This window comes from Drosophila ficusphila, unplaced genomic scaffold, assembly GCF_018152265.1.
Source record: "Drosophila ficusphila isolate 14025-0441.05 unplaced genomic scaffold, ASM1815226v1 contig_414, whole genome shotgun sequence".
Classification (NCBI taxonomy): domain Eukaryota; kingdom Metazoa; phylum Arthropoda; class Insecta; order Diptera; family Drosophilidae; genus Drosophila; species Drosophila ficusphila.
The window spans coordinates 11,870,470-11,882,990 of NW_025064328.1; the positions used below are offsets into that span (position 1 = coordinate 11,870,470).

General features: G+C 41.5%; 2 protein-coding genes across 5 annotated transcripts in view; one reads left to right on the top strand and one right to left on the bottom strand.

The window, feature by feature from the left end:
* LOC108096717 (kazrin) overlaps positions 1-12,521 on the bottom strand; it is a 45,082-nt gene that overhangs the window by 13,043 nt on the left and 19,518 nt on the right. For 3 of the 4 annotated variants that reach the window (XM_017198555.2, XM_017198552.2, XM_017198556.2), the window contains exons 3-5: positions 3,191-3,256; positions 2,207-2,553; positions 552-1,167 (exon numbers count right to left, since the gene is read on the bottom strand). In XM_017198555.2, the coding sequence (XP_017054044.1) occupies positions 552-1,167; positions 2,207-2,320 (730 nt within the window). In that variant the 5' untranslated portion in view covers positions 2,321-2,553; positions 3,191-3,256. Of the gene's footprint in view, positions 1-551; positions 1,168-2,206; positions 2,554-3,190; positions 3,257-10,366; positions 10,688-12,521 lie in introns of those variants that run through there. The other variant, XM_017198553.2, reaches the window with a different exon arrangement.
* On the top strand, positions 5,086-5,705 carry LOC108096718. The gene has a single exon (XM_017198557.1). It carries the CDS (start codon positions 5,167-5,169, stop codon positions 5,653-5,655), a length of 489 nt encoding a protein of 162 aa, XP_017054046.1. The 5' UTR covers positions 5,086-5,166; the 3' UTR covers positions 5,656-5,705.

Genomic DNA, 12,521 nt, shown 5'->3' on the forward strand with positions numbered 1-12,521 from the left:
AAATATAAATGTTGTTCAAATCAGCATCAAGCAGGGGCGGACGCAGAAAAAAATTTTGGGGGGTCCGGTCGAAAAATTTTTTCGTTTGGGGGGGGTCCGGTCAAAAAAATTTTTAGTTTATATGGTTGAAAGGCCGTGTGCTGTAAGGGAATTTGAAAAAGTCTGCGATTTTGGGGGGGTCCGGACCCCCAAACACCCCCCTGCGTCCGCCCCTGGCATCAAGCCAAAAAAAGAAATATTCTTGACTCAAATGTTTTTAATCTTTATTTTCATTTTAAGAGTTTAATTTAATTTTTGCTTCAGAAGTATTAAATCTTGTTTTATTTTATTTAGGGCTGAAATTCCTTCTTTCAAAATTTAAATGGGAATCGATAAAGATACTTAAAAAGTAAAAGTAAAAGTAAAAACAAATGGCACTTTCTATATGTTTGCTTTTAAATTTTGTGTGTTTTTCCCGTGTACACAACCCCTTCCCATTCCCATTCCCCTTCCCCCCAATTACCCCCCCTTTTCCCCCTTCCCACCTGGAAGAGCCTCCCCTGCAGACTTACCGGCATTGAGTGCACTGCCGCCGGAGGAGGGGGCGTTATTGTGGGCGGGGCCGGGCGCCTGTGCCAAGTGACCTGCGGCAATTAAATTCGAGTTATTCGCATGGATCATGGCGTTGCCGGAGTTGCAAGTGCTGTTGCAGTGGCTGCCACCGATGCCATTCGGCAATTGCTGCTGTTGCAGTTGCTGCTGCTGCTGCTGTTGTGGGGGAGTCACTCCTGCCACCTCGGCCACCTTGCCAGGATACGCAGGACTCCGGTGCTGCTGGTGGTGATGGGGTAACTGCTGCTGCTGCTGCTGGAGCGGCTGGCTATCAGTGGTCATGGGTGGCGTGAGCGTCTGGTTGCTGCCATTCGAGCTCGATGGCGATGAGCTGCTCTCGTTGCTGGGCGTCAAATCCCGCTTGGAGGCCAATACCAAGGGAGTTGGCTTCGCCGGCGCTCCTCCGCCCCCCGATCCTGTGGATCCTGCGGCTCCTGTTGTTCCCGGTGAGGATGTCGATGCCGTCACCGAGCTGTCCAGCGATAATAGCGGTCTAATGGGCTTGTTGTTGTTCACGGAAGCCGTTTTCTCCTTCAGCGCCGTCGTCACCGAAGTGTCCAGGGATTTTACGGTTTTCTGAAAAAGTTGAAATGCATTGAAATGGTTTATAAATCTCTTGATACGTTTGTTATTTATTCAGCAGCTAACAGAGAGTATAAATGCTAAGAAAAAGGAGAAATACTATGGGTTTTAGCCAAGCTTATTTGAAGAAAATCGTTTCAGAGAGAGAAAGATTAAGTGATAATACATAATTTTTAATATTGTATCTACAAGCAAAATGTGGGTTGCGAAATATTTTTAAAGAGATATCAACTGATTTATGACTTTGGTTGTTAAGAAATAAATTTTAAGTTCAATTTTAAAGTTTTATAGTTAAGATTTTAGATTCTTTCCATTTAATTAATGTGAATGTACTTTGGTAAAGAATGCTTACTGTTGTTTTAATAAACAATTTGGGTATACAAGTAGATTGTATTGTAGATTTTTTAATTTATTAAAGCAGTTACTTATTTCTCTTAAAAACACCACAACACAGAATTTGTATTCTTAATTTAAAGTGGGAAGAAAGTAATTGGATTACACAGAAAATGGTTGGTTCTTTTTTGTTTTTATCAAAAAATCTCTATGCTCAGCGTGATTAGAAAATAGGTAAACCTAATAAGCCTAGAAATAGCAAAAGTCGAATAGCAAGAGGAAGATAGCAAAGAGAGATGTGTGTGTGTGTGTGTGTGTTTGTGTGTGGAGCCCAAATGTTGTCAATTAGTCAATGAGGGATGCAGAGTGGGTAATTTTTTCGAGATTTCGATTCGGTTTTTTTTTCTGGTGGTGCGCCAAAAAAGAAGAAGAAAAGTGAAGGAAATTGAGGTGGGGCCGTGGGGCATGCAGTATGCAGTATGCCACATGCAATATGCAATATGCTTTATGCAGTAGGCAGTTTGTTCGCAGGCAATGAATGAGGCCCAATTAGGTTAAACATCGAGTGAATTTCGTGTTTTGATGGTGGTGCTGAAGAGGAAGGGGAAATTGAGGTGGTTCGAAAGAGCGTTCGGGTTGGCTAGCGGGGGGAGTGGCAAGAGCGGGGGGCGAGGGGGTGGTGCTTACGGCTTGTACTTACGGATTCGCCCAGCTTGTGCAGCGAGGCATTTATGCGGTCCGGATTGCGCGGCGGCGGCTCTGGAGGCTCGGAGGCTGCCATCGTGGGTCCGGCAGCTAGACCGTTGATTTGCATGCTAACCACCACCGGCGCAGGCCCCTCACCCACACACACACACACTGTTCGCTCTGTGCACACCACTCGGGCTCACACTCACGCACACACACTCGCACTCGTGCTCACCCACTGAAAACTGGGCGTGCGAGTGGGCGGGAAGGACGTTCGCGTTCGCGTTCGCGTTCTCGCTTCTTGGCGCCTCAACTGCCACCCCTCTGAACTAATCGGGGCTCAAACATTCTGACTTGGCACTACACAGAGAAAAAATACGTAACAATATAAGTTCAAGGCTAACGAACAGCTTACAAATAATTTGAAAAATTTAATGGTCAATGGCCTTCATAATTTTACCATTATAAAAATAAAACCCTGATGAAAAGTTGTTAATTATAATCAGTTTCGAGAAGAGTGTGGTTTAACTTTACGCACTTAGGATTTCTTTAATCTAAAGATATTTTAAGATTTAACAATTTCCTTAATATTCAAACATTTTGGAATTTGATGACGATATTTGCATGGTTCCTGCAAGAAGTTTTATTACTGTTTTATTCGTTGAAATGCATAAGATGAATCAACTTTGCCTTTAAACAAAAAAAAATCTACCGAACCAAACTCCTGACATAACTGTCTACAAAAATTATTCCGAAAAGTCTGTGAAATCCAAGACCTAACGACATAAAAGCCATTTCAACATCACAAAAATAGTTCTCTAAAGCCAAATCAGAGTATTAAAATCGAAAGTTTTTCATAGCTTTACAAAGTTGCACTGTTCACTCTGGTTTTTTGCTATTCCGACCATAAAAAATACCATATAGATTAGCAGACTTTGGTGATATTTTATCTCTGTGTTATGCCCTGAAAAAACCCGCGTATTGACCAAATACGTACGCAAAGCTGTCCTGAATGTCCTCTCGCTACCTCGCGTTTCAATCTCCCATTCAATTACGAGTTGTCCTGCAAGTAAACAGAAATGGGAAATTTTCAGTCAGCGCCTTTTGGATGTGCAATGAGTTCTTTTTTTTCCTGCAGCTCGACTAATTTGGGGTCCCGACCCTCCACAAAATGGCCATAAAAACTGAGAGCTTTGGGTTTTGAATCCCCGGCGGGCTTAGTTGTTTGCATGTAGGCCAACGCCAGCCATAAACCTCCATTTGGACTTGTTTTTCCGTTTCTGTTTCTGTTTCTTTTCCCTTTTTTATTTGTGGCCCTTGCATGTCAGAGCTCAGTTCGCATTTCGCAGCGCAGTTTTCAGTTTTCAGTTTGCAGTTTGCTGTTCAGAGTTCTCCTCTGCAGTTGTCACTGCAGCAGCTGCTCCTAAGGTAAAAGTTAAATTACAGCTCAGGCTGGCAACTCGGAGCGGATTCTCCGTGGGGCAGAGTGACAGCTGTTAACTGGGCTTGAAGCATGTGACACCGGGCCGAGAGCCGCCCCACGAGGCACTCGTAACTTTAACTGCTTGGAAACCAAAGGTGACATGACATGCACTTTTCAGTTTGACCAACCAATAACTCATTACAGGCGGGGATAGAGCTTCCAAATTGGAAATCATAACGGAAATTGAAAGCAAAGAGTGCACCGAGAAAACTAAGAGATTTCTTGCATACCAAAAATTAATAAAAATACCACAAGCTTGTAAGAAAATCAAATCTTAATCACTTTAATATAATTTTCAAAAAACTAAAATATTTTTATATATTTGTCAAGAAACAAATTTAAACTATAAGTGTAGAGACCTTTTTAGTTGAACTCTAAAATTTTCTTTTACATTTATTTATTTTTTTGTATACAGAACTGATACTATGAACATAAAAATATTTATTTTTATAGCACTCATATAGTTAGAAAAAATCTATGGTTTTATTCTTGTATAAGCCATCTATTCATATTGGCAGCTCTGTCGGCTAACACCGCAAAAAACCCGACCCCTTTCACGCAAATACTTTAAGTTTAATCCGCTTTAAGACCAACTACAACAAAGGATGACCGGCAAAATATGTTGCGGTCATGTTTTGGCTCAATGTTTTTCTAGCCATCGCCCCCCAAAAAGCCATGATCCGAATGGATGCTTGGGGTCGGTCAGAGCGATAGGATGGAGCACCTGGCACATGTGTTTGCTAATATGCCGGGTTTAGGCCAACAGAGGCACACCAACACACCCACACACCCACACTTTAAGCCGACTCGCAGGCACCTTGACGACGAAGCCACAAACATTTATATTAAAGCAACAGAGCCAGGTGGCAACCAAGTGGGGCGGTGGATGCCACGCCCCCTCTGCCAACCACACTAATGTGGTGCGGGCCACACTAGTAGCACAAACTTTAATCATAATAATAACAAGCAACTTTTGCGTTACATCCGTGCCACGAACACAGATGAAGTTCGGTGAAGTTGCGCTGCTGCCGGCGGACTGAATGGGTATTTATGTTGCACACAGACAGGACACGGATAGATGGGGTCCTTCCCACCCCCGCTGGCCCACAGGGGTCGGAGGGTTACTCTGAATATACTGCTAACATGCTTTTTAAATTGTCTGTTTTCATGGCTGTGTAGTTTTTCAGATGAGAAACTATTGCTGGCATTTCGCCTTTTCTGTTGCGGGATTATTTCGAAAGCAAGGTAATTAAAATGTTCATGTTTTTGCTATTGTTATTAATTTTTTTATGGTCTTGGTTTGAATTCAAGGCAAGTTTATATAGAAACATTATTATGCAAATTCCACTTGAACCTCGGTTTTGTGGGAAGAATAAAAATCGTTGAGTGATTTAAAGTGTACAGAAAACTAAGTACGCTTTTGGATCAGTGTACATCGGTTCCCAACTTTTGAACCCTATATTAACTTAATGTTAATACCTTTCTAAATTATGAGCAGTAATAGTGATCTACGTACTCCCCGTTCTTCGGCTTTTTATTTACACTACGAGGATCCGCTTCGGGATGTTCCTCCCATCGATCTGCACCGCAAACACTTTCCCATTTTGCCACGCCCCCAAGAGCAGCGCATGGAGGAGGCGGAGGAGCGACGCAGTTTGCTGGGTGGCCAAAAGGTGGAGCAACTTTCTGTTCGTTTGGCGCGAGTGGCGCTGATCACCGATCGCCACCATCGGGAAACAACTCAAAGTTGGTTGGACGCTAGGGATCGCATCTCTCGCGACATGGATGAACATGTTCGAAAAAGGACGGCTCTGATATCAAAACGTCTAAGAAACCTTAACGATCATAATCACAAGGTTCAGGTGCGCAAGGATGAGGTGAAGCAGGAGAAACTTCTCAGAAAACTAACTCATCTTTACGAGGCCAAGAACGCAAGCACCATTTCACGATTTTGGGGAAGACCACAAAAACAAACATAAATCTTCTGTACCAAATTGAAGTGGTAAATAAAAAAACAAGTCTCAACTTATTTTAACCAAGTCAATTACTTTGAATCCTTGACAAGTTAAACTTAACTAACATCATTTAAAGTTTTGCTGTTTAAGAGTTCCATGTGTAAAGCTATAATACTTTCAAAAAAAGATTTGAATCCTTAACTTGAGAAGTTTCTGTCACCAGAACGACCATAGTAAAGATATCATTTGCATGTAATTGTTTAAAGCACTCCTTTAATTTATATTTTTTAATAATAATTGCGCATATTTTCTTCAAGTGCTTTTAAGCATAAATGTTCCTGAAAGCCTTTTAATATCAACATTCTTGATTATCAGTTTTCAGTTAGATTTTTCTCCTTCGCTCAGACATTTTGCTTTGTGTAGGGAAGACACCGTTTTCCGCTTAGAAACTTTGCCTGTCCCATCGCTTGTCAAACTTCCACTTTCCGCTCGAGTCTGCCTTCGACATAGTTGCGGAAAATCGCTTGTCAACTTTCGAACGAGGCCGCTGCTGCGTTTTTCTACAGTTAACTTTTTGGGGCTTTAAGTTTGTCCAGGTTGTCCGGCAATTTGCATTTGCATTGCAACGATGGAGAGCGTAAAAGTTGGGGCCCGTAAAATTAGTTACAATTTGTGTCGTTGCTGCACAAATTAGCCGACGACCGAGAAGAAGCTCGTCAAGTGAGACGAGTGGGTGGCGATTTGAAAGCATTTCCTGGTTTCCCCAGCAGAATCCATCCAATCCTCAAAGCCAGATCCCGATTATATGCACTCGACTGCACCGAAGGCACAAGGAGCATAAGTGTGTGCATGTAAGTGTATGTGTGTTTGTGTTTGGATACACACACCGATACACCTACAAACACACACACACGTATACAGATCACGAGTCAAAGGAGCGTGTTGGTGATGGCCAACTAAGTGCTTTGCCTTTTGTCCAGGAGCATCTTGCTCCCAGTTGCCAGTTGGCTTGAAGTTCATCCCCAGCACTTGACCTCTTTTCGCCCAACTTATTTGATTTGTGGCCTGCTGGTGACGCTGCTTATGCAGTTGCCTTCGCATTCAATTAAACTCCAGGGGCTTTCAATGTCCCAGGATGATGGGATGGAATGGGATGGGATGGTAGTTTTGGGCGATTGCCCTGAGAAGTATGCTTCATAAATTGGTTTTTATGAGGGTCTCATGTGTGCAAAATATATTTGAAATTTATTGCACATGCCTCTGTGATACAATAAATGTATTTATCAATTTTTTATTCGAAACACACACAAAAGCTGAGCCCAAGCCTCTGAGTCTCTGTTTAAATTAAAACCAATCAAAAAACTTGAGATGGAAAATATTTAAATCAATTTGCCAGCCAACCGGGCAATAAGCTTCGGCATATTGATTGGAAATTGGCATTCAGAATGCATGCAAATTAATGCGGTATTTGTGCTGAGCAAAGTAATTCGAACAGACTTGATTACACTAACCGCACACACATCTCCCTTTCTTCCCTTGCTCCGAAAATGTGCCATAATGTCGATTCCTGCCCCCAGGATTTCGCAACTCGGTGACAATTGACATTGGCAATGACAGTGGCGATCGGCAGAAATTCAATGAAAATTAATAAGTTGAATTAACAGATTCACGCCGCGGGCATTCCCATTGAAATCCAATCCGCCGCACACGCCGACTGCGGAATTTAATGGCTCACTGTCCAGTTGACAGAATAAGCGACATGACTGGTCGTCCTGTCCATCCTGACATCGGTCATTAAGGTCCTGTCAGCCCGAATCGGTTGCCTTCTGCTTGCCAGCATTCAATTGCATTACCTGCAAGCGGGCAAATTATTTCCGAAAGGCTAACTTTATTGGCCAACTGTGTGACTCATAACCTCATGACTAACTGGGCAATCAAATGGGTTGGGTTTCTGACATCGAATATTGCGAGTCACTGCCTTAAAAGTTGTAAATCATAATATTAATGTCTATATGAAGTGAGAAATTGTTTTGTATTCAAACAAGCCAACATTGCATTGCAGTTATTAAAGACTTGTATTGGTTTAGCCTTACTCTGAAACCTTCTTTTGAAAATGAATTTTAGTATGAAATGAGTTTAACCCTTCTATACTTCTAATTCCTGGTTTTCCTGAAGTTTTAATAGAAGTGATAGAGAATCCTATGGAGCTATATTTATCATAATATTATATTATATTTCAATAGATACCTACATTTCTTTATGTTCTTGTAGATTTGTAATTTTCGTAACGAACATAAATTTATTTTGTATTTATTTATTTTCGAAAAACAACTGATAATTGCTAATAAATAATGTTCAAATCTCCTTTTTATTGATTGTCAACTTCATAAAATCCAAATTTTGTTCGAATTTTAAGGTCTGGTTATTTTGTTTTGAGTTTCCTAACCCAGGACAAGGATTTTCCCAGTGCGTTGACCGTTTTGCACTTGCTTTTAGCCCTTATTTCCTGTATGACTCGATGGGTCCGCCTCCTTTCTCCGCCGGAAAACTTCGATGGAGCGAGAGAATGTGGAGTGTGTGTGAGCGACGTAAATTACAATTTGTGGAGGGACTGCTGCTCCTCCAGAAAATAGGGGGGACCACATAAACCATCTCCGCTTCTGTTGTTTGCCAACCGCTTTTCCTGGAAAATGCAATCACCCCTCCCACCCTCATTTCCCCACCCCCTTCTCCTTCTGCCACAAACTGACAGCAATCAGCTTTGCTGTGGATAAAGTTTTATGCCGAGAAACTCATTTAGTTTGCAATTAATTAGTGGCAGCCGTCGGAGCAGAGTTGAATTTGTGTTTTTAATTTGACTAAATAGATGCAGCTACCAGATGCAGCATTTGAGAGAGCTCGTGTTCAACAGAACAACGGATGAGGGGGCGTGGCATAGTTCTAGGCGCGAAATGTAAATGCTTGACCCAATTGGCAGGGGGTCAAAAACTAAGAAAAAAATGAAACAAATAAAAAAAAAATGGAGAGGAAAAAACGAAGCGAAGAACAAGCAGCAACAACCGACAACAGAATCATTTAAAATGTTTTCCACGGGGAGGCGCCGTAAAACTTTTTCTCCGGGGTTTTTGGCGAAGACAACTTGAACACAATTTGATAACCTACATTTGAGGGTCTTGGCAACATTAAAAATTTACACATGACGGGACCGACTAAGGAATCAGTGGTGGGGTGAAGGGGGTTTTTAAGGGGGGAAGGGGGATAGGAGGAGGGGTCTTGCCCCAGTGCAAAAGTGGAACGGAGTGTTTCCTCGGCGTCCTTGAGCTCTTGTTTTTATTTGGTATTAAGAGCATGTCAAGTGAGTCTGGCGGTTGGGGGGAGAGGCTGAGGCAGCTAAGTGAGTTTTCGTTGTTGTTTTTCCTTGGGGCAGGAAGCGGATGTGTGTGTGTGAGTGCGTTCGTGTGTGTGTGTGTATTGGAGAAAGAAAATTTAAGGGGGGTTGGGGGAAGACTGTCTTCTTCGGCGGTGGGCAATGGCTTTTGCGGGTAGCTAAAGTCTTTAAGTCTTTCGCCTTAATAGCTCTCAGTTTGCGACTTTCCTGGTCACAATGCTTCCTTCTTCTTCTTCTTCTTCTGTCCCGTTACCCCCTTATTTTTGGCCCAAATACCCCCAACCCCCCTCATCGTTGGAAATCCCCTTCCTGTTTGCCGTGAGTTATTGTCGTGCTATTTATTACGCGACGCACTGTTGGCAGCCTTTCGGTCGAGGGACCACATGGCGTATGCGTATCGTGTAGTCGCGGTGGAAACTCACGTAATGTGCAACATTCGCCCCCCGCGGTTTGTTGCCAGTCCCTTTTGATTTATTCAGCCAGGTGGCATTCCTTTGACCCATATGGCTTTGATTTTTTGTGAAACTTCGAAGCGTCAGCCTTAACAACTTAAAAAGTGCTTTCTTTCTTCGAATTCTTCTTTAAACTCCATTATACAAATATTAAATGCGGAATGAAACTGTTTTAAATTGTATTGCTCGGCATTGGTATAAGTCCTTATGGTATTATTTGGATTAAATTGTTCACTTCTGATTAAATTTGCATAATTCGAATTGTTTTTCTAACAAAGGTTATTCAAATTATGTCTAACAAAAACGTATTTTTAAGCCTTTTCCCAAATCTAAACATAAATAAAATAATTAATTCTTTTCATTTAATTTTTCCCTTTCCGTTCCTCCAACTTTAATTGTTTCCAACTATTTGTTCTTTGATTTTCGCGCTGTGCATTTAAATGACTGTCGTGTCTGGCATCAATTACTGGTGTTGTCATTAGTGGAAACACCACTCGGAAATTAATAAAGATTTGCACAGGCGCAAATCGGTTTAAAAATGTGTGTGCAAGCACTTTGATTATTCATTCACAAAACCCAAGAGGCACCCGAAAAATTCCCAATGAGATAGTGCGTAATTCGTGACTGATACAGATTTTTCCCAATTCGCTTTTCCGTGGGCTTTTCTTTATTATTGCGCACACAAACAACAACTACAACAACAACAAGAAATGTGGTTGTTGGGGGCTGCATAAAAATGCCAAAAATTTCCCTGCTTCACGCACACTCGCACAAATATTGACCGAATTTCACTGACTTTGGTTCAGGTTTTTCCCCCTTTAAATTCGATTGTTTTCCGCATTTGTTGTTGTTTTGGGGCGATGCCGTGTCTTCTGTTTGTTTTGGAAAAATTTACCTCGGATTCTGGATGGCAAAAAACAAGAAGTTCACAGCACGTGGCCAAGTTAAAGTCAATGTCGGGTTTTCTTATTTATTTTTTGTATTTTCTGGCTTTCTAATTTGTTGGACACGCTTCGGTCGAAAGTTTTTTGGCCACGCTCTTGTTGATTTTATTGACACACACACACACACTCACGCGCGGCTGCCCACGCATATTCTCTCAGCGAAGAGGCGAGAGCGAGAGGGGGGAATTATTAGAAAGAGAGAGACGAAGGATTTATGGCGAATATTTTAGGCGCTTGGAACGTCTCACTTGGCGAAATTCTCGAATGGCACTGAGCTCGAGTCCTTGGCATTTGGCTCGAGTGCCGTTTTGGCGGCGTCCCTGTGACGTCACAAAAGCTCTACCGCAACGAGAAAAAAAGGATAAAAGAGTTTCCGAAAGAGAGAGAGAGAGAGAGAAAGCGCACCTGCGCAGTGTGAAAAGCTCGAGAAGAATGGAGAATTCACCACCGAAACCTCTCGAAAACCCGACCTAGCCTTGGACAAGTGTTTGTTTACGTTTTCGGCCCCCAACATCCTGTAAGAATCCCTTCGAACCCTTGGTGCTCCACCACTTCCCCCGAAAAAAAACGAAGGTCAAAGTCTCAGTTACCCAAGCGAATTTACAGAATTGCAACGACAACCACCTTCTGAACCTTCCCTATTTCCAATTAATCAGCAAAATAAATTGTAGTTCGCCCAGGAACCACAAAACATTTTACCCACAATTTCACTTGGCTCAAACAATTTCCAGACTTTGTAGTCAAGCCACAAAGCCAGATTTTCCTCTAATGAAATACCATAGCTGAAGACCTAGGAATTTCAGTGGTTACAAGTGTTTACAAAGTGGCAAGTGCCAATTATTCGAAAATATGAGAGAGCCCCAAAGCCATTGAATGTGCGTGCTGGGCAAAACTTCTACTTTAACATTGCGTTGACATCTGACATCTGCAGACTGCATTTATATTGTAACTCAATACGTCGACTGTACATTATCATTTGCAGCCAGAAGTGACAAAGGCATTGCGAACACAATAGCGAAACGTATATTTTTGATCCTAGCTGGAAAGTTCAACTTATTGTGAGCGATTTGATGAAAACGTGTCAGACGACAATACTGGAAAATTTATTAAAATTGACATTTTTAGTCTCTAAAATGGGTGTGCTCTTTACATGTAGTAAACAAATGTTATTTAAACTTATGATTTTAAAGCTAGCTAATGAATTTATAATATGTATTTTGCATCTAAAACTTCGTAATGTTTTAGTTCTTTAGTTTGATTGAATATGGGTCACTCATCCATTATTAATGAACAATGTAAGTGTAGTAAAATATCTTGACCCATTTCAAATTCAATTTAAAACCCCATAGAATTATTTTCTTTGTCACAAAAGGAAATATTAAATTATTGACAGCCTTCAAGTTAAGAATATATGTGCTCGAAATTTTAAACAAATAATGTGGTAAGGAAAAGTTTACACAAATTGAACCTTTTGAGTCTTGAAAGAAACGAATTTTGTTGCTGAAAAACTTGCATACTTGTTAAAAAAACAGTATTGTAATATACAAAAGTGGTTTTAAATATAATCACTTGTTCCTTTTTTGTTTCAGCTGTTTATGTAACATTAAAAATTGTGTTGTATTTCCTTTGACTTAATCAATTCTTTTTCCATAGTTTTTAATTAATGGAAATTCGAAACTTAATTGTACACACGCGCATCGAATGTGTTTTTTTCTGGAAATAATGTTCTTCCACGTGATTCTATTTTCTCCCCCGTAGACATCTGATAGCCTTGAAAAGCAAGGTATGTGCAATTGAAGTGGCAACTTGAAATGCGATTTCAATTGCTATATCAGCTGGCAGGGCGGGGTAATCCCAACCGAGGGCCATTGCAGCGAATTATCCTGTGAACAGGACTCGAACATAGTGCCTAGTAAATCCCCTTACCGCTCATAACCGAGTTACATGCCCGTTATGGAGTGTCATTCATAAATACGAATGGCATACGTGACTAGCCGCAGCCACGTAGAAGAGGGCTTTGCACCTGACGGAATCGCTATGATATATCCTGCCACGCCCCCGCCCCTCCCCTGTTAGCCACAATCTAATGGACACGGCAACTGTTTG